Source organism: Neodiprion lecontei, chromosome 6 (genome assembly GCF_021901455.1).
Source record: "Neodiprion lecontei isolate iyNeoLeco1 chromosome 6, iyNeoLeco1.1, whole genome shotgun sequence".
NCBI classification, from domain to species: Eukaryota; Metazoa; Arthropoda; class Insecta; order Hymenoptera; family Diprionidae; genus Neodiprion; species Neodiprion lecontei.
In genome coordinates, this window is record NC_060265.1 from 404,741 (window position 1) to 429,135 (window position 24,395).

At 46.7% G+C, this 24,395-nt stretch overlaps 8 protein-coding genes across 8 annotated transcripts; 4 read left to right on the forward strand and 4 right to left on the reverse strand.

The window, feature by feature from the left end:
* Positions 1-750: 750 nt before the first annotated feature.
* LOC107219579 lies at positions 751-8,528 on the forward strand. The gene is made up of 4 exons (XM_015657839.2): positions 751-1,594; positions 3,112-3,622; positions 6,011-6,658; positions 7,485-8,528. Exons 1-4 carry the CDS (start codon positions 801-803, stop codon positions 8,370-8,372), a joined length of 2,841 nt encoding a protein of 946 aa, XP_015513325.2. The 5' UTR covers positions 751-800; the 3' UTR covers positions 8,373-8,528.
* LOC107219560 (histidine-rich glycoprotein) lies at positions 2,917-3,915 on the reverse strand. Its single transcript, XM_015657821.2, has one exon. The coding sequence runs from the start codon at positions 3,824-3,826 to the stop codon at positions 3,092-3,094; it is 735 nt and encodes a 244-aa protein (XP_015513307.1). The 5' UTR covers positions 3,827-3,915; the 3' UTR covers positions 2,917-3,091.
* LOC107219568 (histidine-rich glycoprotein) lies at positions 5,854-6,840 on the reverse strand. The gene has a single exon (XM_015657828.2). The coding sequence runs from the start codon at positions 6,824-6,826 to the stop codon at positions 6,029-6,031; it is 798 nt and encodes a 265-aa protein (XP_015513314.2). The 5' UTR covers positions 6,827-6,840; the 3' UTR covers positions 5,854-6,028.
* Positions 8,529-9,686: 1,158 nt separating the features above from the next.
* Positions 9,687-11,864, forward strand: LOC107219476 (protein starmaker-like). The gene is made up of 2 exons (XM_015657711.2): positions 9,687-10,148; positions 10,246-11,864. Exons 1-2 carry the CDS (start codon positions 9,752-9,754, stop codon positions 11,412-11,414), a joined length of 1,566 nt encoding a protein of 521 aa, XP_015513197.1. The 5' UTR covers positions 9,687-9,751; the 3' UTR covers positions 11,415-11,864.
* LOC124295036 (glycine-rich cell wall structural protein-like) lies at positions 11,713-13,796 on the reverse strand. Its single transcript, XM_046743096.1, has 2 exons — positions 13,086-13,796; positions 11,713-12,851 (listed from the first exon to the last, which is right to left on the reverse strand). Exons 1-2 carry the CDS (start codon positions 13,447-13,449, stop codon positions 11,842-11,844), a joined length of 1,374 nt encoding a protein of 457 aa, XP_046599052.1. The 5' UTR covers positions 13,450-13,796; the 3' UTR covers positions 11,713-11,841.
* Positions 13,797-13,856: 60 nt separating this feature from the next.
* LOC124294923 (sarcoplasmic reticulum histidine-rich calcium-binding protein-like) lies at positions 13,857-15,345 on the reverse strand. Its single transcript, XM_046742506.1, has 2 exons — positions 14,555-15,345; positions 13,857-14,491 (listed from the first exon to the last, which is right to left on the reverse strand). The coding sequence occupies exons 1-2, from the start codon at positions 15,291-15,293 to the stop codon at positions 13,989-13,991; spliced, it is 1,242 nt and encodes a 413-aa protein (XP_046598462.1). The 5' UTR covers positions 15,294-15,345; the 3' UTR covers positions 13,857-13,988.
* A 687-nt stretch (positions 15,346-16,032) lies between these two features.
* On the forward strand, positions 16,033-17,453 carry LOC107219589. Its single transcript, XM_015657851.2, has one exon. The coding sequence runs from the start codon at positions 16,186-16,188 to the stop codon at positions 17,266-17,268; it is 1,083 nt and encodes a 360-aa protein (XP_015513337.1). The 5' UTR covers positions 16,033-16,185; the 3' UTR covers positions 17,269-17,453.
* Positions 17,454-18,691: 1,238 nt separating this feature from the next.
* On the forward strand, positions 18,692-19,693 carry LOC107219468 (arylalkylamine N-acetyltransferase 1-like). Its single transcript, XM_046743097.1, has 3 exons — positions 18,692-18,805; positions 18,899-19,377; positions 19,468-19,693. Exons 1-3 carry the CDS (start codon positions 18,692-18,694, stop codon positions 19,691-19,693), a joined length of 819 nt encoding a protein of 272 aa, XP_046599053.1.
* Positions 19,694-24,395: the final 4,702 nt, after the last annotated feature.

Genomic DNA, 24,395 nt, shown 5'->3' on the forward strand with positions numbered 1-24,395 from the left:
AACAGCGATATTGGTAAATATTTATATTCTCTGATTAATGGATGCGGGCCGATTTGATCGTGATATTTGGAATTGCTTATCAATTTCAGTTATTGCATGCAGTTGTAGAGAGTGAGCAGTATCGAGGTGGGGAAGATACGCAGCATAGTTTGAGGGTATGCCTGAAACTAATCAATTTCGCTGCGGTAACAGATATCGCTTCTATTAATAGTTTACTAAAACCGTTGCGAATGCCAACTCGTGCCGATCACATTTCACTTGCGGGGAAATAAGACGTAGATGTGAATTTTTCCGCGATTTCACGTTCGTACGATGAGCTTAGGTAGGAAGTTACGTTCTTCGTAAAGAAGAATTCTTTGAAAAGAAGTTACCTACGTTCCCCGTTAGTTTCACAATGATGAGTCGTGGGAAATGTGAGTTACGGGTTTCGATCAGTTTTGCATAGGTGTTTGTAGTTATCTAAGTGATCGGGTTACGCAAGTCTGATCTAGGCTAAAGCTAATTGACCAAATCGCCGCAAAAACTTACCACCGTTCTTTTTGTCAGCCGGGTTGTTTTACACACTTCATGGCTCGTCTGTCTGTCCGCGTCAACTCCGGTCATTGCGATTCGTGGTGCCTTGCCACATGACTGCGCATCGTGTAGAACACCACTCATACGAAAGCAAAACGGTGTATTGCACGTTGCTGGTCTCAAGTATTGAGGGTTTCAGGCAGCGGCCCGGTTCCAAAAGAAATAAGATATAAATAGGATCGGGTTGATAGAGAAGTCAGTCGTGTTACGAGCTCCGACTTTTGAGCATGACTCGAGGTATAGGGCGAGGCTTTTTGGTGCTCGCGGTGCTCTGCGCCGCTTTGGCCGCAGCTGCGGCGAAGGAGGATCTTAAAAAGAGGGACAAGCATGTCATAGACCAGGTCGTGGCCGCTTCGGGGCACAGCCACCACTCTGAGTCCGGTGGAGGACATAAGCACCACTCCGACCATCACGAGGAGCATGGTGAGAAGGGCGACAAGGGCTACAAGAAGCATCACCATCACGACAAGGGTGACCACGGCAAACATGGGAAAGAGCATCACGAAGGGCACCACGAGGAGCACGGTGGCCATAAGAAGAAGCACCACGACGAGGCCGGTAAACACGGTGAGCACCACGAGGGTGAGAAGGGCCACAAAGGCGCAAAGTTCGGGGAGAAGAAGGGGCACAAGAAAGGCCAGAAGACCAGCGGGTATCACCACAAAGCCCACAAAGATGAGTACCACAAGGAGCACAAGTTCTACGACGACTACCACAAGGGTGGACACCATGCCAAGCACGGTGACTTCCACGGGCATCATGGAAAGAAGGAGGGAGGCCACAAGAAGGGTGGTCACGATCACTCCGGCTACCACGATGACCACCATGGTAAGAAGGGACACCACGAGAAGGGACACCACGACGAGGACCACAAGGGTCATCACAGTAAACACGGTCACGAAAGCCACCATGCTCATCACGAAGAACACGCGAAGAAGGGTGGTCATTCCGGCGGAAAGAAGCACGGCTTCTCGAGTGGCGGTGGAGGCGGTGGCGGCGGTGGCGGTGGCGGACACCACTAAGCAGGATTCCGTCGTTGCGACAATACTTATTGTTGTTGTTGTTGTTGTGAAAGTGTTTGACGAGTTTCGAGTCACTGCCGATACTCAATATTATTGTTGACTAGTCTGTAAATTTCACTGTTTCAATCGTCGTTGCATTTGTTTATAATATTAAACGACAATTGTTCAAAGATATTTGCCTGATATTTACCGTGAAAAAATATCCTTTCCCTCATCATTTCACCTGTGTCGATTCAATGTTTTGTATTTCAGGTCTTACCTTTGTTTTTAATTATATTTAAACCTTGTATTGGTATATCGTGCTCACGAGTATGCGAAACTTTCTCTTTAATGTGTGTAGCTGACTTTGACAGGTCGTGTATTCATTCGAAAATCAACTAACGATAATGCTCCTTTACTAAATAGTACGAATATTTGGAAATTACATCGCACGATACTTCAGCAGAATCGCGGCGAGGTATTTTGCTAATAACGGAATGTTTCGTGGCGATACATTATACTTATTCGCAATTTATGTAATTCGCTTGGGTGTCGAACGACCAGAAGAAAGTTATGAAGTAAATATTGAACGGACGACATTTTTTGGCTGCTCAGTGCTCGGTCGTCTGAAAATTAAATCGTACACATGAAAACACAGATGTTATTGTCAATAAACTGAAATAGTTTAATTTAAGAGACTTGAGTTGTATGCATTTCTCTACAGAAAATCAAAATATTTTTTTTATTCACGCGTTTGTTTTATTTTTGTGTTTTTCAATCAATTATCAATGCAATGGTTTCTTTAATTACTTTCCAAAATTTCTAAAATCCGTGCGGTAGAAAATAAGAATTTCCTATGTACCGTAGCTCATTTTCCTACTTTTCTATTTTGCACAGATTGACTGGAATGCCATTTACATGTGTAACTATCATCGCTATATATATTCTGAATCCATTTATTCTGCAAATGTTATGATATTCATGATAATTCCCTGCTCGTTGACTAAGTATGTATAAATATATCTATACTGCTTACGTCGTTCCTTCATACGCTGAGGTAAAGATTTGTTCTGGAACTCTATTTAAAGCAACGAAGGCATTCGGTTTTGTAGCAGAGTTTCATATAATTTACAGTGCGGGGTAACGTTCTCGATTTACGTGTATCTTTCCTTTTACCCTGATGTTGATACAATTATTGAAGTTTGGTTCAAATAGTCTAGTAGGCTTGAAATAGACTCTGAATAACAATCAAAATGGTCTGTTCAGGATTGATTAGTGACGTAGCAAACCGGATAAGTGTTAGATGGATTTGAATATCGGGTATTCTAAAGCAAACATTTAGTTACGGGTAGAGTGATTGTTTTATTGTTCTATAAATAAGTCAACAATAACAATTAATTAGGACTAACAACAACAACTGCTCAACAAGCCACGCTCTTAGCAAGACAGCGTAGTCGACGCCTAGGAACGCCGTAACCAGCTGGCGGTATTTCGAAGTAGTGACGATCTTGCAGGATTTAATGTCCTTTTTTGAAAGCCCATTTCTTGTGGTCCTCGTGACCTCCCTTCTTTCCGTATCCATGGTGGTGATGGTGGTGCTCGTCGTGACCTCCGGCGCCCTTGTGACCCTTGTGGTCATGGTGATGAGATCCCTTTTCGTGGTGTCCTTTCTTTCCGTAGTGGTCCTCGTGATGGCCGCTGTGGTGGTGGCCTCCCTTGTGGTGGCCGCCCTTCTTGTGCCCATGCTCGTGATGATGTCCGCCATGCTTCTCGTGGTGACCGGAGTCGTGGTGTTCGTCATGGAACTCCTTGTCCTTCTTGTACTCGTCGAGTTTCTTGACTTCGTGGTGGCCCTTGGTGCTGTGCCCTTTTCCATAGTGTCCCTTCTCACCGTATTTGTGACCCTTCTCACCCTTTTCGCCCTTGTGGTGCTCAGCGTGGTAGCCGTCGTCGTGGTGGTGGTGTTTCTTGTGACCTTCGTGGTCATGATAGTGACCATGGTGTCCCTCCTTATCGTGGTGGCCCTTCTCTCCCTTCTCGTGGTCGTGGTGTGACTTGTAGCCCTTGTCACCCTTGTCCCCGTGGTGGTGGAAGTGGTCGGAGTGGTGTTCCTCACCACCACCCTTCTCGAAGTGATGTTTGGACTCGGCCGTCTCAAGGTCGCGGCGATCCCTTATTTCTCTGCATGATGTAATGGCCACGCAAAATAGCAGCGCCATGCAGAACGGCAAAGTGCCGCTCAACGATATCATGCTGCTGCAGTTACTATCGCCGTTTTACCTGGCTTTATTGTAAGATCGTCCGATGTTCTTTATCCACTGCCGGAGGAGATATGACTTTTGCACAGCGCGGTCGTATTATTTATACGATTGACCTGCTGACTGTTGGCGATAATTGCGGAGGTAGTGGTGGAGGGTTGGGCGAAGAGGGCTAAATAGTATATACCGAACCACAGGTCTCGCTGAGTGGGGGTCGGTTTCCCCAGGTGTTGCATTAGGCGATCGGCGCCTTTTTATGCCCACACATCGTACTGCCTCACTTTCCTATTATTTACCAAGCCAAGAGAGCAGACCACACTACCGCAACAGGACACACCGAGTCAATTTGAGTTGCCGCACTCACTGAGATATGCTTTCACGGTTTCCGCAGAACACAGACACTTGGTTTTGTTGAGCAAAAGTGTTTCGTAATCGCTTATTTATATCGGGAGAAAAATTATATAAATCTAATTGCGCAATTCAATCAGCAAACCGGGATATACTTTGGTGTTTCACGTTTCGGAGTATAATGCAGGTGAGTTTACCGAGGCATTAATTCATCATATGGCAATTATTCTTTTTTCACCCGCATGCGTTTCTTTTTTTCCCTCTTCATTGGGCTGCTTGTAGTCACGTTGATTCTTTCAGCACCTGCGCCTATACAGGCTTCGCCTCTGAGCAGCGTTCTGTTCGGCGACTAATTTCTTGCACGCTCACATGATATTCACAATTTTTATTTGCTACATCAACCCTGTGTGACAAATTGGCATGATTAATTGGGATTTGCTTTTTATTTGGGCAAAAAATCGTTCATGTTGAAATTATAGTTAAGTGTTGGAAGGTGCCCGTTAACTTCACAGGTTTTCCAAGTATGAGCTACATACACGGTGAAACAATTTGGATGACTTATAACGACAAAACGATCGCCTATGGCAGACATTGAGTTAACGGTTTTCTCGAATCAATCGCTTCCCTGATCATCCAGTGCTTTCAGAATGCTATTCATTCAGGATAGCGCAAACGACAAACTTCCAGCGTAGTTTACGTATTTCCGCTAATTACCATTTAAGAATAAGACCAATCAAGTGTAAACACGGCAGGAAGACTCTTTATTAAGTGCTGTCCGAATCATAAGAGACGAAATTAATAATCGACTCTACTTTCGAAACTTTTGTCGGTTATAATATACACGTGGACCAAATTTGGCTTTGTGTACTAAATATAATACGGTTCTATGAAGTTAGCTCCCGTCTGCAGCTGAGTCTCTGCGTGTATAAATGACTGAATTTATCCTGCATGGTTGAGTCACGACAAATATATTTTTAACTCGAATATAACTGTCGAATAGTAATAAGTATATACATTTCTTGGTTTTTGAATTACAAGTTTAAACCAAGATGACGAATCTGTTCAACGTGGCTTCTTCACCAATTGTAATTCGGTAATAATGAGTAAGATTCACGTATCAATTATGCCGGGTAAAAAGGGCCGTAACTGAAAAAACTTTGCGGGGTTGAGACGTAGTAATTTTCATTATGGTTGGGAAGATGAATTCAAGGAGAATCCTTGCGCATCCGACGCTTGGAGGAGATCGAAGTTGACTCTCTACAGGCGCGTGAAGAACTTCGGATCGTACGGCTAAGTATGTTCCCAATTTCTTCGGAAGAATATTCTCGCGAAAGTAGTAATACAGGCTTTGCCTCTGTGACAACTTCAAGTTGTTTACAGGTGGGTGAGACAATATTGTGAAGTAAAAAACTTCGAGTCTAATTTTTTTGATTCCTTAGATGAGAAATGTGTAATCTATTTTAAATATGCGACCATTTGTGGAGCTTTAAATATTCGAGGGAAAACGATATCCCGTTATCGGTACAATTATTGTGATAATTATTCTCCCGCCCGACCATTGTGAAAAAAATCCGGGAATCAAATTGAATTGTTTATCAGGACTGAATTAATTACTGCGCCAATTTTTATTACGAATTCGATAGTAACGCGGGGTTTAATGTAACAAGGACGTGTATGTTTTAATGTTTTAATTTTTTTCGTAATCTCTTCGTATGGTTTACGTCATACAGTAAATCAACAATAATAATTTTTTCAACAAATATTTGCATAGCATTAGTTAACAGAATAATAAAGATCAACAGATAATAACAACTATTCTTATTGTGGAAGGAGGTTACAGCTATCGGCTCAATGATGTCCGTGGGAGTAACCGTGCTTCTTGCCTTCGTGGTGTCCGCCCTTCTTTCCGTAGTCTTCGTGATGCGAGTGGTGGTGATCGTGTCCGTGTTTTCCATGCCAGCCTTTGTGGTCATGGTCGTAGTGCCCCTTGTCGTGGTGTCCTTTCTTGCCATGGTGATCGTCGTGGTAGCCGGAGTGGTGGTGGCCTCCCTTCTTGTGGTGTCCTTCCTTGGATCCATGGTGCCCGTGGTGGTGTCCGTGCTTTTCATGATGTCCACCCTTGTGGTGGTCATCGTAGAACTTGTGTTCCTTGTGGTACTCGTCCTTGTGGGCCTTCTTGTGGTAACCATGGCTCTTCTCGCCCTTTTTGTGTCCCTTCTTCTCTCCGAATTTGTGCCCTTTGTGGCCGTGTCCGTGCTCATGGTGATGGCCGTGGTGGCCATCTTCGTGATGGTGCCCCTTCTTATGGCCGCCGTGCTCCTCGTGGTGTCCAGCGTGATGCTCTTTGCCATGATGACCATGGTCGCCTTCGTGGTGGTGGTGGTGCTTCTTGTAACCCTTGTCACCCTTCTCGCCGTGCTCCTCGTGGTGATCGGAGTGATGTTTGTGGCCTCCGCCGGACTCGTGGTGATGGCCATGGTGCGATGCGGCGGCCACGAGATCTCTCTTCTCCCTCACATCACGGGCAGAAGAAGCTGATATCACAGCGCAGAGCACCGCCAATGCCAGGCAGGACTTTAATCCGAACCCCCTGGCCATGCTTGTGCTATTGGGACTGAACATGGATATTGACTGACGCTCCGTCATGGATTCAAAGCTTATATAGTTGGACCCAGTTGCGCTTATACGTAATCGCTTTCGTTCGGGTAACCCAAGCGCTCACTGGCTCATTCACAATCCGAGGTACATATTTCGCAAACGTATGGTCGCCATCCATCCAGAAATTGCTGCACCGTTGCCGAAACCGTTAGTCGATCAGATTCAATGACTTCCTGAAAATCCTGGAAAATTTTCCCACACCATCTTTTGCTTGTCACTTGAAATGTTCATTCGTCAGAGCTTGAATGAGCGCAATAATTTGTTATTATGGAATCGATATAGTCTGACACTGTCTGACCGGTAAATAAAGTAGGAATGGGATTACTTGAGACGATATATCGAACCAAATACAATGTAGAATAAAAACAGTAGTGGCACGTGGACCGTACTGTCGAAATGTTCTGGGGTTAAAGGTTGCTGGACTTGTCTCCTCTCCTACGCAGGGAAGGAGAGCTCGTTCTCACGGGATTGTCGTCGAACGTTAGTCACGGTCTTGAGTTTGAGCAAGCAGGCATGATTTCAAGGAGTTACATAATGCATTTGGTTAGCAGTCAGCCTGATGGATGGCTGGACTGCTTGGTAGACTGAATCTTGCATTTCCATTACGTTTCAAGGAGGTTAAGGAAACAATACTTTCGTAATGTAATTACAACCGGTCGACAAAGAACTACCGCTTCTCAAATATCTCCGATTATTCTGCGTTCGATATAAAATACGGACAATCGCGACAGCTTATCATACTAAAGACGGCAGTGAAATCAACAACTTAGCTCTCGGTATAGGAAAAACCCCCGTTACTATGAAGTGCCTAGTGGTGGTGTGTCTGCTGGCCGTTTCTTTAGAGTACAGTCTAACGAGTGCTCGTCAGATCGACCCGAGGAATCGGCGCGATCTCGAAGCGGCCGCGTCACATCATCACTTTGAGAAGGGCGGGGGTGAGGAGCACCACGCCGATCACTACTCTAAGAAGGGAGAGAAGGGTGATAAGGGCTACAAGTCGCATCACGACCACGAAAAGGGAGAGAAGGGCCACCACGACAAGGAGGGACACCACGGTCACTACAGCGACCACGGTGGTCACAAGAAGCACCACCATCACGACGACGGGTATTACGCAGAGCATCACAAAGGGGAGAAGGGTGAGAAGGGTCATAAATACGGAGAGAAGGGACACTACCACAAGGGTCACAGCACCAAGGGACACCATGAAATCCACAAGCTTGACGAGTACAAAAAAGATAAAGAATTTTATGACGAACACCACGATTCGGGGCACCACGAGAAGCATGGTGGGCATCATCACGAGCACGGGCACAAGAAGGGTGGCCACCACAAGAAGGGCCACCATCACAGCGGCCATCACGAGGACCATCACGGAAAGAAGGGACACCACGAGAAGGGATCTCACTACCACGATCACAAGGGACACAAAGATGCTGGCGGTCACGACGAGCACCACCATCATCACCACGGGTACGGAAAGAAGGGAGGTCACGAGGACCACAAGAAATGGGCCTTTAAAAAGGGTCATTAGAGAGAAAAGCGTTTCTGCGGAACAACCCTTGACCCACGCTTCATCGATCATCGAAAGCCTGTTACTTGTTATGTTTGTTTACCCGAATATTTTTCTTTTCGATGTATTTATTTGCCTTGGCATGAATAAATCTTCCGAAACGGTACATTAATTTAAGCATATTATCGTATTGTAATGTTGAATCGAAACCCTCGGGCCAGTTTTCTTCATCTCCATAAACATCCGTCAAACCTGAAAAGCGTTGAATTTCTTATAAATCTCAACCTACGGGATTGTGGCCATTTTTTGCAGCGGATCATCTCACAATGGGTGGCAGATATTGCGGCAGTTCTTTCACCTGTCCATCACTACGAGCGAGCTTAGAGCGAGCATTTTTGTATTTACTCGGTAATGTAACGGTTGAAAAAGAATTGTCATATTTTCCGTCAGACTTTAATTTCCTTTAGCAAAACGAGCTTAATGCAGCTCGAGGTAGCGCCGCACCGAAGCAAATGTGCGACGTTTTTCTATTCAACAAAACGATTGACTGGTTTCTTTAACTAAGTCGTTGCGCACATTTACAGTTATGCGGTTTCGTCGAGTCATGCCTGCTGATGATGTGGCACTGCTGTAACAGTAGTGTGACGGAAAAACGAAATAAGGTCAATTTTCATAATACCCGAAGCTATTTAGTTGGTTGAAAACACTCTCTAATCAGTTCCGACTCTAGAGGAGTTATGCAATCCTCTTGCGTCCAATCGTCGCATTCGAACTAATCGATTTCTTCGGTGACATAAATAGCACTGTTTCGTTTACTATTTATTTGAAATGCATGAGAAAACCGTCCAATCTTCAACGAAGAAAACTGTGGATAAATCTCTTTCCGGTTTGTGTAACAAACTTTGCGCTGTAACTCTACTAATTAGACCCTTAACATTGCATCTGCTGTTTGCGACACTCTCCTGGTTACCGGACTATACGTAACGTGAATCTTTTTCTCCTGTAAATTGTCCACGTGTCAAGTTGATCTCGATGCTTATATGTCGGCGACGGTGTATTCGCGTTACGAAAGTGGTCGCGTTTGCTCGCTCAATAACCCCAATAAATTCACGTCGTAATTAAACTGTACTACAGACTACCACGCCGTGGGATGGTGCTTCCCAGTTCCGTGGAGGAGGGCCTTACTCGATTCAGTATGCATTCGTGAAAAGATTTCTCGGGGGATTAGTCTGCAGTAGGTGAAGTGAGTTGAGTCGATCGTCGGCCTCCACTACCTCAGCGTATAAATAACTTGCAATCATCTAGTTTCTGGATAGTTTTACCTAGTCACTCGCTAATGACAGTCTGCATAACTCGAGCCATAGCTCGAGCTTCCCGAATCTTCGATAGACTGCTGAACGATGCGAACAACGTATCCGTTCATACTCATTCAGGCAGTCGCTGTATTTTTCACTGAGACCAAGTCCGACTCGGTTTTCTCGGTGAATATTATTAAGAGGCTTGTCCAGGATCTTCAAACTTCGCCGTCTGGATACAGCTTCAGTCACCATAGCGACAGTCATCATCCTGGGGGATACAACACGAATGTCAAACATGGCACAACGAAGATGTCTCGGCGAATCGGGATAAAGAGTGCGACAAAAATGAAGAGAGCTGAGCCCAGTTCTCCCGGAGGTTCCGTGAACCAGGGCATGACTCGAAGTTATCAGCTCGCCGGAAGTTATGGATTCGTGATATCCCACGGATTTGATATCGGGGAAAACGACGACGCCCCCACAGCCGGCGATTCACATTACGGTGAGGTTTATAATATACAATCGATCGTTTCAAGTCATCCGGGTTGCACCGGTGGCCGAATCACGACTTCGTTTAATTCCTTGATGTGTTGTCGTAGGAGCGAGTAATGCTGAAAGTATTGCGGTTTTGCAGCTGAACAAAGAGGACTCTAATGACCCGAATATTAACCCTAACGTAAAAGCTCAGGAAGCCGGGGGCGACTCCGAAAAAGAAATATACGGATCGTACTCGGATTATGACAAGCTTTTCGATCACGACAAAAACTCACCATCCGTCAATCTGCAGCAATATTACGAATCGTATCTCCAGGATAGAAGAAAAGAAAAATACGCTGCGCAGGATAGATACGGTGAATCTAATAACGGCGGGGACAAGGGGGCACATGTTGAAACCGAAAAATATATTAAATTGGAAGATTTCAGTGACAGGGGGCGAGGTGACCAACTCGATGATGGAAATGTAGAAAAATATTTTCCCAGCGAGAGAGTGGAATTGTATAAAGGATACGGCGAGAATGAGAGTCACGACAAATATAGCGAGCCTTTGAAAAAAAAATCTCAGCTCGTCGCGGCTGACGAAAGTAATTACGGCGAACCGTACAGGTCCATCGATTGGACCCAGTATAATATAGATCCGAAATTCGAATTTGCAGATGACTTTTTGGCAAATGATTTTTTCAAAGAATACAATGAATTTTTTTACGGCAGTCATGGCGATTCCGGGCATGATCATGATTTTCACTTCGATCACGAAGATCACGGCGATCACGGCTTAGAGGATGACATTGGCCACCATTTCGAAGGCGGCCACAGCGCGGAGGATTTCTTCGACCATTCGAACTTTGGCGGAGATTATCACGAAAAGGGAGCTGGTGAAAAGAACAGTAACTTCGGGAACAAGAGTGGTAGCAAAAAGAGCACAAAAGAAACGGGGTATCATAACATACTGCACAAAGATGAATTTAACAAAGATCACACATTCTACTCAAACGCGGACCAGGATGGTCACTTCGATAACGAAAAGGATTACCATGGGCATCATTCCCTGCACGACAAGAATCACGAAAATGCCGATCATCGGGACTCTCGTTCGCACGGTGACTATCACGGAAAGGGTCACGACGAAGACAAGGGGCACTACATCGATGACGATGTTTCTCATCACGTCGAATATGATCACGCGTCCTTTTTCGGCGATAAATCTGAGTACAACGATGCCGGGGACGATGAATATGGCATCGAGCACGAAGATAAGCATGAGTATTGAAAGCTGATCGTGAACTAAATATCTTACCTCGACTTGTAGCGAACTAGCTTTCTAAGGCCTCGTATATTCGAAGTTTCAGCCTTCGAGGGTAAGGCAAGCCCCTCAATGGCTGCAGGTGAATAATTAGTTGGTTGTTTACGTGAGTAAGTCTTGGACGAGTGGTACGAGCATTTAACTTTCTACAGGGAGAAATTTCAGTAACGTTATTTCCCAAATAGAAATAACATATGATTTACGATATATACATCGCATGTACCTACGATTAGTTGAAATAAATAGTACACATAGCGTGGATATCAGAAAATTGTCACTACCGCCACAACGCCATATTACATCTTGTACAATAAATAACCATATAATAAAATAATGTTACAGAGTCGATACATTCGCCATGCATAGAATCATATTACGCTTATTGCATCGCCTATTAATAGATCTTCTTGACATAGTCATCCGATGATTGTCCATACTTCTTCTCCCCCTTGTGACCGTCCTTCTTGGCGTATTCAATCTCGTTATCAAAGTGCTCCTTCTCTCCTGCTTCTCGATCGTGGCCTTGAACAGCGCCGTACTGATGTCCGTTTGTGAACGATCCCTTCTTCGCCTGGTTGTCCTCGTGGTGAGCAGCGTCAACCTTTTCGGCCTTCTCGTACTCACCCTTGGCGGCGTCGTGATGCGCGTTTTCTGATCCGTACGTCTCCTTTTGGCCGCTGGCGTGATCGGAGTCATAGAAGGACGTGTCCTTCTTGAACTCGTCCTTGTGGTAAACGTTGTGGAAGCCGGACGTCTTGTGCCCCTTTTTGTGTCCCCCGCTCTTGTGGAAGGTCTCTCCCTTCTCGCCCTTGGCGGCGGCGTTCGACTCGGCGTACTTTTTCTCCTCTTCGGCTTCACCTTTTTTCGCTCCACCGGCGCTGCTGTACGCGCCCGCTTGCTTCTCCTCGTCTATCTTCCCCTTCTCGCCCTTGTCGAACCCCTCGGAGACCTTGTAGCCCTTGGAGCCCTTCTCGCCAGCGGCGGCCGCTTCAGCCGCCTGGAACTCGGCACCACCCCCGTTGTTGTACGCCCCTGCGCTAGCGGCTCCACCAATGCCTCCGTGTCCCAATCCCCCAAGAGATCCCGTTATTGGAATGTACTGACCATGAGCTAGACCAGCCCCTACGCCGATTCTGCCGTACCCCAGGCCCCCCTGCAATCCCCCTGCCTGAATCAGCCCACCCCCCAAACCCCCCAGCCCCTGAAGCCCATCGCCCAGTCCGCCCCCGAGTCCAGCTAGGCCAATACCGTTTTTTGAAATCCCGTAACCAAGCCCCAGACTGCCAGCTGCGCCCCCGCCATAACCAAGTCCGCCGATTCCCAGCCCAGTCTCGTCAAAGCCGCCCCCACCGATATTTCCGCTGTAGCCGTTCATGGAGGCAATATTGTTGGATCCGATATCACCTGCGTGATCGAGCCAATTAGTAATGATTGGTGCGGAATGAGTAGTGAAGTTGATCGAGACCGGCGTTAAAATCCTTTTAAAGTAGGAGCAAATTCTTTAAGTGAAATCGAGGCTTGTGCGACAATATCGAAAGGATATTATTATGACTATGGTGTTACGAGAGTTGATCGATGAACAGAAACTCGGCGACCTTGCAGTCTGAAGAAATCTTCTATAAATGTCACGTCACTCACCACCACCAAAGTTTCCAATACTGTATTTAGATGGAAAATTAATTCCTGAGCCACCGGAAAATTGTCCAAGTCCCCCGGAACCCCCAAAATTTCCACCTCCGAGTGACCCTATGCCCTGCAAAGGTGAGCCGTAGTTGTAGCCACCGGAAATACCGGAACTCAGCCCTCCGGAGTTGAAAAGTTGGCCTTGACCGTTCCCGTTTCGCCTGAATATGTATCCGGTCGCTGACGTCTCGAGGTCTTCCAATCCGGAGCCGGAGACCACGAGATTTTTGTCGCTGTCATCTGCCGTTAAAACTGGCTCTTTGGCACTGACGGTAAAACTTGAGATGCACACTAACGCGACACTTGCGAGCAATTTCATTTTCGGAGCTTCTTGAATCTCAGCGTGACAACCTTATCCGACTATTATCCGTAAAACGACGCGGTTTGTTTTAATGTTTAGCATGGGGCCGCAGCTCCTTTTATATGAATAATCTTTGGCAACTGCCGGCTTACTGTTGCCACATGTTCCACGATATGTGGATTACAAGCTAATTAAAGGAATCCTGCTTCCTTCGCTAATTAGACGTATATCCGCTCTCATTCCCGATGTTGCATACTTGTCCCACATATCAGAGTGAGTTCGCCGGCGACAAACTTACGAGACTTTACTCACCAGTCAACCGGAAAATCAGTCTGAATTAAACTTTGGATCCTAGGAGGATCCATAATTAGTATTTTACTTAAAATTCGACTGAATTTTTTTCTCGAACAAACAACGATGGGACGATAGTTTCATATGTGATTTATTCATTTCCTACGCGCACTTTATTAAAACGTAACTTGAACAACAAAACAAAACAGATTCAACCTGGCATAAAGACAGTGCATGATTCGCGTTAGTATAGCAGAGGAAGTTAATCACGAGGTGTATCTGCTGGGTTCATGATGTTCCTTTGCATAGCTATGCTTTTTGCCCGAATTGGCTGCATCCTTCGCGGCGTAATCAGCATAATTTTCATGGTAGCCCTGGTGGCCCTTGGCGTTGCTGTGACCCTGGTCCTCTTTGTAGTCGTGACCCTTGTCAAACCCGCCATCCTTCGCGGCATCATTTTGAGCATATGCAGAGTCGTGATGGCCTCCCTTCTTGAAACCGCCCTCGGTGGACACGTGGTGGTCCCCGAATGCACCCTGTTTTTCGAAGTGGCCACTTTTATGGGCGTCGTCATAAAAGTCGGTGTCCTTCTTGTACTCGTCCTTATGATAAACGTTGTGGAAGCCACTTGTCTTGTGCCCCTTCTTATGAGAGGCCTCCGTCCCGTAGCTTAAACCACCCTCACCCTTTGATCCTTCCTCGTGTCCGGCGTAGTGGCCGCTGGTGCTGCTGTGGGATTTTTTACGCCCACCGTCGGCGCTGTACTGACCTAAAATAAGTGAATTGTAAAATCTAGATACGCCAGTCGCTGATTCCACTGGGTGTCACTTACCCTTGTGATTCTCGCTCTCATGTTCACCCTTCTCGTTGTTATCAAAGTCCTGATGATTTTTGTACCCCTTCTCTCCCTTCTCTCCGTGAGTAGAATGCTTCTTTGCACTATGCTCCGCACCGCTTCCGGACTCGTAGTCAGACCCGCTGATCTTGGCTGGCTCGATGAAGCCGCGCCCGAAAGAAGGATCGTATTCCTCTTCATCGTCGTCGTCATCGTCTTCATCGTCGTGGTGATGGTCCTCATCGTTCTCATCATCATCATCTGCCTTTTCGTCATCAGCGATTTCAATCTTCCGAGGAACCTGGTCAACCTTCACAGGCACAAAGTAAGGCGCCAGCGGTTCTTTCTGCTTCGGTAACAGCGGTAGGATGTATCCATTGGGCAAACCAAGCTTGTAGTTGTCTGGCGCGTTTTGAGCGTACTGATGCGAGGCTGGTCTAAATTTCAAGATGGTCTCTGGTGCCCTGTAAGCCACGGGAGCCGGTTCGGGTGCAGAGGCGATGTAGCTAACCACCGGGGTTGGGGCGTTGTGGAAATTTCCGGTCGCGTGGTTGTTGAAATGAACGTATGAGACGGGGGCGCCGTGCTGTTGCTGATATGAGTATCCGCTGGCTGAAGCCTCCATGTCGGCAAGATTCGTCCGCGAAACTGACACGCTCTCCAGGTTAGACGGCATCGCGGCAACGCATCCGAGGATGGCGAAGAAACACCACATCATCGTTCGGTACACCACCATTTTCACAACGAGCGCCTGCGCTGAAATACACTTATGTCCGTACAGGGTGAACTGACCACTGGTTGCCTCTGTGTCCAACTGCGAGCCTTTATATACCGGTTTTCTCATACCGTGCATGAAGTATCATTATGCCAGTATAATTTCATGGCCGCTAATAATTCAAGAACAATCTCTCGTTATTGACTATCTTTCGTACCTCCAGCTGAGCGGTGCTGGAAAGATTTTGCGTAACTCAGCGCGCCCTGACGCTAGTCGGTTGAATATCATTTAACGCAATCGCCACCGCTTTGGCCACGGTCACTCGCTGGACGATGGAACCAATTAATTCGGCCACGCCACGAGTGCAGAGTCTTTAAATGTCGACCTGCATGCCCATCGTCGAGGGGCGATAGTCGACTGCATGGCTATTTTTCTTCGGAGATTGCTCGTCGCGGTCGGCCTTAAAGATTATTTTGAATCGGTGCGGGTTTCGGGTTTCTATTGATATTATTCATCGGCGATTATAGTATGAATATAGCATTGACGGGACGTGGTCAAGCGATTTGTGGTTTATCGTTTGCACCACCGTCCAGATCGGCTAACCTTGAGTGCGCAATACCGTTCAGCTTCGTGAAATCTGACAGTTTGTTGAAATACCTGACAAATTGTCCTTCCAAGTGCATTCTCGTCAAACACAGTAGCCAATCCGGTACGTCAGGCAGGCGATTGGCGCAAGGTATAAAAGAGACGGATCTGTATTGGGGTAACAGTTTATATTGGCGACGTTTGTCGAATAGTTTATTAATCCGATTGCGTCGATCGAATAGAAATACATTAGCCTACGTTCTGAAATACAAACGGCAAAGTAAAAAGAGGAAGTAACATACACACATACACACACAAACACACAAATATGAGTGGCTTGTGGAGAGTTTTTCTGGTGGCCTGTCTACTAGAAGCCTGTTTATCTCATCCGGCGAAGGAGCAGGCTGGCAAAATGTACGTCTCAAAGACGAAGATGTCGGATCTCGAGTCTTCAGCAAGTGGATACGTCTACAAAAACCTCCCGGCGTCGAAGTACGCCGAAATAATAAACGAGGGACTGCGAGAGTTCGAAGAAGCACCCGCTGCAGCTCCAGCGAAAAAATCAGCGAAAAAGGAGTTCGTCCTTCTCCCTTCAATTCAACTGGAGCCTGACGCAGAGATGCTGCCAGCTCATTACACGAGGGTTGAACCACCGGGGGTCGACCACATGGAGATATCGTTCCAGGACCCGGAAGCGTTGGATTCGTACAGGAGTTCGCTGATCGAGGGAACGCCGGAGGCGGACGCGGCGCCCGCCGCTTACGCGAAAACCGGGGAATTCCAGGAGGGCGCCGGGAAGCAATTCGCCGCGGAGAAGCACGTGGCCGAGGGGAAGAAGGGGGAGAAGGGCTTCAAGAAGGCAGAGGAATTCGAGGAGGCTGTCAAGGGTGAGCACGACAACGCGAATCACAAGGGGAGCTACGCCGAGGCGGCGGGCAAGAAAAAGGCCTACGATGAGACAGAGAAGCACTACGCGGGGCACAAGGATTCGGCAGAGGCGGACAAGGGCGCGAGCTACGAGCTGGAGGGCCACCACGAGAAGGGGCACAACAACGCCGGCTTCCACAACGTCTATCACAAGGACGAGTACAAGAAGGACTCGGACTTCTACGACAAGGACCACAGGGGTGGCAAGTTCAGGAAGCACGGTCACTACGGCGAGAAGCACACCTCGGCCGAGGGCGGTTTCAAGAAGGGCGGAAATCACGACTCGGGATACGCCGAGGCCGACGAAGCCAGGGAGGGTGAATTTGCCAAGGGGCACGAGCGGGAGGCAAAGAAGGGGCACGCCGCGAAGCAGGGGTACGGCGGGTTCTTTGGAAATTTCGAAGAGTTCGCTAAAAAGGGCGGCGCCGTCGAAGCGAAGAAATACGGCTTCAGCAGCGGCGACAACGCGAAGGAGTCTCGTTGATGCTAATTACCACTACAATTCGTGTACAGTAGTATTATGGTTTCTCATTAATGTACGGTAGGACCCACCAGACGATAATCGACCTTCTAAATTTGTATTTATTCAACAATGCACTTATACATTTCTACAGCATGTTCTATATCTGTTAGGTAATAAATTAATGGTTCAAATATATTTATACTTATGTACGTAATGTGTATGTGCGTAGATTTTTGCAAGATCTCTTCATTCATGTTTCCCCTCACTATCTCTCCGTTCAATCATTTTGCCAGCGTTCAACGTCGTAAGAAAGCAAATGGAAAACTTTCATTTCGTTTTACCGCGCTGATCGGATAAATTCGTGATATAACGGATATGTTACAGTGATATTTGTATTGCACGGAACTGCAGGACTGGACCACCGCGAACAATTCGGTTGAGTAACAGTTTTTAGTCGGGTTTAATACCTTTAGTGGATACCGTGCCGCCATGTAGGGGCGGTCATTTCCGTAATTTTGGTAAAAGCACCTGTTTCGGATTTGTCACAAAAGTCAGCGGCGATGATTAATGGGTATTAATAGAACCGCAGCGCCTGCTCGGTGCTACTGTAACGAATTGCAATGAATTGTAGTCAGGACCCCCCATCAAATGAGAATAAAGGCATAATTGATGAAACTATGCGGCCGGCGATAGTGATGCATGCTTGTTTCCCTCGGGGGCCGGGGGACGCGGCGTGGGGCATTCGTAGGCTGCACACACATATGCAGATCACTGCATAGCCACACAGTTTCCGTGCATTCATCAACAATAAGCCGCACTAGATACCGCGGGGACGGAGCACTCCGAGAATGCATAAATCAGCCATTCTCCGCATTGCCATACATAACAGATAACACAACGTAACACGAGTGAATGGAGCTCCTGAATCGCCTGTTCTCACCTCCTTGGACGTCCCAGGCACACTAGCGCTTCCGACGGTTGTTTACAAATTATCGAAATACGTGATTCGAGGAATATTTTTTTTTGAAGAATCTTTCTAAGAACCAGCTCGTTAGCCGTTTTTTCCATTACGCGGTGGGAAAATAACGCAGTAATAAAGACTTTCAAGTCTCACTCGTCTAGGACGGGAGTATTCAAGCTCGTCGGGCCTACAATGGAATGATTCATGGATGCTATTGAAGTACGGCAGGCTAGTATTTGGGGATAGATTGAGATTCATGCTGCTGTAGTGATTGATCCAATTGGAAATCTGTTTTGAATAAGGACGATTCGATTAGTTTTGTATCGAATTGAACGAGACGACAGCGAAGGGTCAAAAAACAGCTGACGGTCCGGATTGATCTGGCGTTGAAGTTTCCTGAACTGCGTCAAAATTGTTAACCTAAATTTTTTTTAACCTAAATCAATCGTTGAATGCACTGGCATCAAATAAATGGCCTCGGCCATGGCGTCCAAAGTTTTCAAAAACTATTTATCGAAGGTTGCTGGACTTGGCAGTCACTGTTATCGGGCCTTGCAGTTTCACGGATCTCCTCTTAACTTGAAAAATTGCTGTCAGGTATTTGACGAGGTTTCAATTAAAACACAATCAAGTTTTGACACTTCGCCTGTCGACCAATCAAACCACTATCGATTGAACTGGTAATTTCAGCAGGCGACACACCAATATTACACAAGGCTAGCCCGCACACAGGACCACGAGGCGATAATGAATGTGATGTGTGATACTTACTTGAAGTGCGAACCTTCCATAGTAAACATCGGGCTTTCCGGGATGGAACTTCCCACCCTAAACCTCATGATTCGCAAGGGGATGAAAGAGGGCATGACCATTGTGGCAGTTCGTGGGGATGACGAGGCTGTGATCGGAGCCGCGGTAAATACCGGGTCATGTCCTTGGAATCCTGATCATCTCCTGCGGTTTGCAAAGTGTTGCCAATGCGGCCCCATTCAGGATCTTCTGAGGTTCTACGCTTACGTGACAGCGACGCCACAGCTCTGGCAGAAGTACTGCATCCTCAAGATATTCGAATGCACTTACGTTACGGTCGCTAACGAGTATCAGGGCAACGGGATAGCGAAACGTTTAATTCAGGACAGCTGGTATCTTGCCAGAGACTGTGGCTACAGGTTGTTTCGCATCGACTGCACGAGCAGGTAGCGAGCTTTTCGTCCTGGACGATTCGTGGCTTTTTTTCTAAACCGGAATTCTCGTTCAAGGTACACGGCCAAGGTGGCTGATGGATTCAGGTGGGAATGCGTGTGGAGCTTACCGTTCGATGAATACAAGTGCAACGGCGAGGTAATTTTCAAGCATATTCAAGAGCCGCACGGAAGGGTCGATGTCTACGTGGACCAGGTCAGATTTTGCAAGGACTATTGCAGGCCGCATCCAACCTGTAACAAACGGAGGAAAAAAAATGATCGCGTATGGAGGTTACGATAGAGAAATGACACGTCCTGTAGTGTCCGCGAATAATTGTTTCATGTATGCTTGTGTGGTGATCAATGACGACTGGTGAAGTATGAATAATTTAATTTTAATCTTGATTATTGTTGGCTCCCATTTCGCAGTCGCGCGGTAATTATTCGCACATTTGTCAAGGCTTCAACGTCACCCGGGGCATCAGCTGTTGCGTAGTCGCAGATTTTCGGCGGTATACGTATACGTGTAGGTACGCGTATACATATAACCACGCAGCGTCCTGGGTAGTAATTAAACTTCACAACATCTCGGCTTACTTCAATCTCTGGTCGCAATTACACCGACCAGCTGTTGACTTAATAACGAACGAAATCTGTACCATGTGCCGCGATACGGCGGAGAGGAAGACCTTGCTAAGGGGCAAAAGTGGGGTGGAAAGCCGCGTGTCAGGCGGCGAGGCTTCCGGTTGAGGGCTTTCCAGTTCCGTTCATAATTCAAATGATATTTGCAAGGGGTTTCAAAGGTTCGCCTGGAAACGTTACGCAAGAATAAAACCTGGCAGACCGGACCCCTGCAGACTCGTCAAGGTGCAGAGCAAAAGAAACTTCCACCCCAGAGCTGGTGGGTCGTGCGATTGTTCGCTATGGTTGCAGAGCGCCAACTTTCCGTGGTTTCACGCCCCTGAGACAAATATCTACAAGCAAAAACAATCAATTAGTGACGCATCACCATCCCACTTATCCACTTGGAATTACAGTTGACAAACTTTGAATTTTGCGATTATATTTTGGTGTTTTGGGACTGATAGTGATTATTACGCCTTGATTGTCAGGGTGTTTCGTTCCTTATACACCGTTCTCTCACCGTATTTTTCCAACAAATATACAGATAATTATACGGAGTTTGATCCCCTTTCACTAAATCATAGCTCTTTACATTGAAGTGGTCTCCGCCCTTCAGCGCGGCGGGCGAGGATTAACGAAGCAAGTACTTCTGCGGGGTCATTTGCAGCCACCGAGAATTACGTATCTACAACGTAGGTACAACGTCCACCCATACGAGCATCTCGAGTGGTAGCATTCAGCGTTGAAATAGATGGATGCAGGCTATAGCGGCACACGTTACCTGCTATGGTAGTGTTCCAACATTCCTCTGGCATCGAGGATTGTTTCCCGAATTGGAATAGTTTGAGCGGACCCGGCTCGTCGACCGACGTCAGTTTCGGACCGCAGTTCCAGTACGAATGAGGTTCTCCCCGACCGCCGTCGCCTTCACCGAAATTCATAATCGAGCCGTGATCATTTCATTGCGCGCAATTTATCCCCCTGCATGCACTCACTATTCCGTTTACTCACGGTTAATGACGTACTTTCAGGGATTAATCTTCCCGCTTCAAAGCCCCGGTGGACTTCTTTTTCATCCGTGTATGTGTGCCTGCGTGTGCGCTGTAATGAAGCACGCTTTCGAAAACAGCTTTTCAGAAATCTCCTCGAGGCGTCTGGCGCGGACAAACTCCGGCACCGCGATGTTTCTTCATACGCGGTCTAGAATTCAGGTGGTCGGTACGCATTTTTCCTCATAATTCCTAAGAAGGGGACTCGAGAAGCTGCAGTTGTACTCTCTGCCTTTGAATCAGTGATAATTCACTGATTCTCGGTTATAAGTATATGCGACTGGAAAAAATCAGTCCACGTACACTGAAAATTCAATGACTTTATACACATATACACTCATTTTGTCCAGTGGTATACGTATAACTGTTTCACAATTGTAAAATAGGTTTTTCAGAATCGTTTACTATTAGAGCCTCGTAGGTCTTAGAAATAAATAAAATTAGCAGTCTTGGACCACAAAGCCCCGAACCCGGGCACTTACAGAGCTTTTACCGTATCGCAACTCCCAGCCCTGGACTAACTACAAGGGAAGCTGGCCCGCAGTGGCTGATTCGAGGATGGATGCAGCCGTTTCTGGACCGTCGAGCATTCTCTGAACGTTGTACTCATTACCAGGTCCCTTTAACCCGATGTCCCCAGGTCAATATGTAGGGCCATTGTAGCGAGGACAAGTGTGTTTATCCCTGGATCTCGGATGCACGCAGACCCGCGTAGATATTGTCTCACCAGTGCAGTACACGCCGGTCGTGTATGTAACGTTATTGATGATAGATGCCATCACGGAGTCTCTCGTTTATATGCCGTTTGTGTTGCTGCCCGAATATATTGACGCTGGTTCCGCTAATCAAAGGCCGCTAACGAGCCCTTTGATTAAAGGCCATGCCGTGAAGAATTGCCCCCGCAGGTTTCAGCGCGAATTTATCCCGAGGGGGGTCCGTGTGATCATCATTGTTTACATGCATTCGTCACGGCACACATCGAATGTGCGATTTGGGAACAACTAAGTAAACAGCGTATCCCTTGTTTATTCACGTGGTTAAATTATTTTTACCGGGGCGGAGGACGAGCACGAGGCGAGTGATAACTAATTTACTTCTGTTTGACCTTGTATGTTGTATACACTGTGCAGAGAGAGTGAGATAGAGTGAGAGAGAACGAAAAAGAAATACACCACTGGACGCCAAACAATTTGCGAGCTGTTTGTGCTTCGTGGGCACCGCACGAGGTACGCTCAATTAGGTATCTATCGCCTATCTACCCGACCAACTAAACCTGAACCTAAATTACAAAATGGCTGTGATTTGATTCGACCTTTTGTGCCTTTCCGGTGTATAATTACGCGATCGCTTTCGCCGCGCCTGTCATCGTCCACGGGACAGGATGCAGAGCACATACATACAATATAACAACCCGGATTTACTCCGTTCTACCCCGAACAAAACAAGTTAATTAACCGGGCGTTGTGAGGCGAGCTTGTGATACGTCCGCGCGAGGTTCATAATACGCCAAAGAATTAGCGAGTCATTAGCACAACTTGAACTAAGAATTTTCTCGTTAGCTGTAAAAGCTCTCCGAGAAATAACTCGATTAAAAAACTAGCCTCGGACCAGCAGCAACGACAGGCAATTAACGAAAGTGCTTCTCCAGTTTTCACGGATGCAGGCAGGAATAATTGTTGGCGAAAGAAGACTACTCGTGACTTATACGCTCCGGTGCGATGTTTTCTCCACGTGAAAATGAAAAGTAATGCCCTCGTTTCGTAATATGTAGTACCTTGACTGTAGTGTACGCATGTGTAATATCGCTTGAAAAACGTTTTCCGTGTCAAATTCTTTCCTGTTTTTTTTCAGTTACCATTCAGCCCCGCACCGTTGTGTACACGGCGATGGAACAAGGGAGGAAGAAAAGCATTTTTCACTATTCTTTTACCTCGCATAATTTCTCGCGGAGGTGTTTACCGTTTGACGAGCGGTTTAGGGGATATAGAACGAGGGAATGCAGTTGCATATCGATTTGTTTGCCAACCTCGCTGCCAGCGGAATACTCCTACAATCTTTCTCGATTCCCCATTCTTCTTTCTCCATTCTTTTTATCACTCGAACCGTGTGAATCCTATCCAACCTCCCCGTGCAAGAATCCAGATGCTCGAGACTGCGGCACGAACTCGCAACGAGAGCGAAGGCGAATAGACGGTGCTCGGTGCTGAAGAACGATGAGCTAAGAACTGTACCTGCCTTTCATTCCTTTCACCGTTCCGTCCTATCCTATCCTACAGCTCTTCGCCTCATGTTATTTACCTATTGAAGTTTCATTCTCTCCGCGGAATGGCAACTGCATCGGGGTTTCTCTCAAGAATGCTTTGTCACTGTACTCTGCTTGTCGCACCGATTAATCTCCAGCGAACCATTCACTCAACATTTTCTTTCCGCTTCGCTCGTTTTTTTGTTAATTCATTTTCTTATACCTACTTTGGTTTTCTTTACTGTGCACATAACTGTTCGCATTTTGCGTAATAGCAGGATGAAATTGTACGTCTGAGACCAGAGAAATGAAATTTTACAGACAATCTTTTTTCAACGATATTGAAAGAAATAAATCAAATAAATAAATGGTTAAAAGTGACAAAAATCGCAAGAACGGTATCGATCGTTTAAAATTTTATGCAGCCGTCGTTTCTTTTTAATCACAATTTATGGAAAATTCGACGGTGTTCGTCGGCACAGTGTCAAACTAGCTTTTCCCAGAAACACCTACGCTCAGTAACGAAAAATCATCGTTCGCACATGCGATGAATCGTGAGAAATGAATAATTATTTCTTGTATGCAGAGGGAACATGCGCTGCTCCAGCATTAATGATGCACAGCCCGTGTGCGAGGCATATCGGCTAACGAAGCTCGATCGTACAATTAAGATTGACGTTATTTGCATCGATACGCCTATTCCCGTTCCCATCGGGGCTCAAATTCGGTTAACGAAAATCGCGGGGCGACCGACTCTGCGCGGCGCGGCGCCGTGACGGTGCGACGTGACACTAGTCGTCCTCCAAATAGTTTGACAATCGAATAATTAACTACGTTATAATTGCGCCATTGCTACACTAGCGGAATCCCGACCCGTCAATTGATTATACATTCACGTCAGCTCAGATTCGTCACATGCGAAATATCCCTCCGCTCGGGTCGGGACGGCAGGCCTGACTGCCTCCAGACGTAACTCCTGAAGGACTCAGCTTCCCTCTTCAGGATTCCGTACCTTCGGGCGTCTTCCCCTTGAGTTATGTCCTCTCCGTGAACTCGATCCTCTGAGGAATTTCTATTCAATTTGATGG

What these genes read in the sequence shown, in the direction of transcription:
- LOC107219568 (XM_015657828.2), bottom strand. Translation starts at nt 6,826, where the DNA reads ATGACGGAGCGTCAGTCAATATCCATGTTCAGTCCCAATAGCACAAGC.
- LOC124295036 (XM_046743096.1), bottom strand. Translation starts at nt 13,449, where the DNA reads ATGAAATTGCTCGCAAGTGTCGCGTTAGTGTGCATCTCAAGTTTTACC. An exon ending in TATTGGAAACTTTGGTGGTG is followed by an intron (nt 12,852 to 13,085) that starts GTGAGTGACGTG and finishes TCGATCACGCAG; the next exon opens with GTGATATCGGATCCAACAAT.
- LOC107219560 (XM_015657821.2), bottom strand. Translation starts at nt 3,826, where the DNA reads ATGATATCGTTGAGCGGCACTTTGCCGTTCTGCATGGCGCTGCTATTT.
- LOC107219579 (XM_015657839.2), top strand. Translation starts at nt 801, where the DNA reads ATGACTCGAGGTATAGGGCGAGGCTTTTTGGTGCTCGCGGTGCTCTGC. An exon ending in GGCGGTGGCGGACACCACTA is followed by an intron (nt 1,595 to 3,111) that starts AGCAGGATTCCG and finishes CTTTTTTGAAAG; the next exon opens with CCCATTTCTTGTGGTCCTCG. An exon ending in TCTCCCTTCTCGTGGTCGTG is followed by an intron (nt 3,623 to 6,010) that starts GTGTGACTTGTA and finishes TTATTGTGGAAG; the next exon opens with GAGGTTACAGCTATCGGCTC.
- LOC124294923 (XM_046742506.1), bottom strand. Translation starts at nt 15,293, where the DNA reads ATGGTGGTGTACCGAACGATGATGTGGTGTTTCTTCGCCATCCTCGGA. An exon ending in TGAGAGCGAGAATCACAAGG is followed by an intron (nt 14,492 to 14,554) that starts GTAAGTGACACC and finishes CACTTATTTTAG; the next exon opens with GTCAGTACAGCGCCGACGGT.
- LOC107219589 (XM_015657851.2), top strand. Translation starts at nt 16,186, where the DNA reads ATGAGTGGCTTGTGGAGAGTTTTTCTGGTGGCCTGTCTACTAGAAGCC.
- LOC107219468 (XM_046743097.1), top strand. Translation starts at nt 18,692, where the DNA reads ATGGCGTCCAAAGTTTTCAAAAACTATTTATCGAAGGTTGCTGGACTT. An exon ending in ACTTGAAAAATTGCTGTCAG is followed by an intron (nt 18,806 to 18,898) that starts GTATTTGACGAG and finishes TGGTAATTTCAG; the next exon opens with CAGGCGACACACCAATATTA. An exon ending in GCCAGAGACTGTGGCTACAG is followed by an intron (nt 19,378 to 19,467) that starts GTTGTTTCGCAT and finishes TTCTCGTTCAAG; the next exon opens with GTACACGGCCAAGGTGGCTG.
- LOC107219476 (XM_015657711.2), top strand. Translation starts at nt 9,752, where the DNA reads ATGCGAACAACGTATCCGTTCATACTCATTCAGGCAGTCGCTGTATTT. An exon ending in AGCCGGCGATTCACATTACG is followed by an intron (nt 10,149 to 10,245) that starts GTGAGGTTTATA and finishes GTGTTGTCGTAG; the next exon opens with GAGCGAGTAATGCTGAAAGT.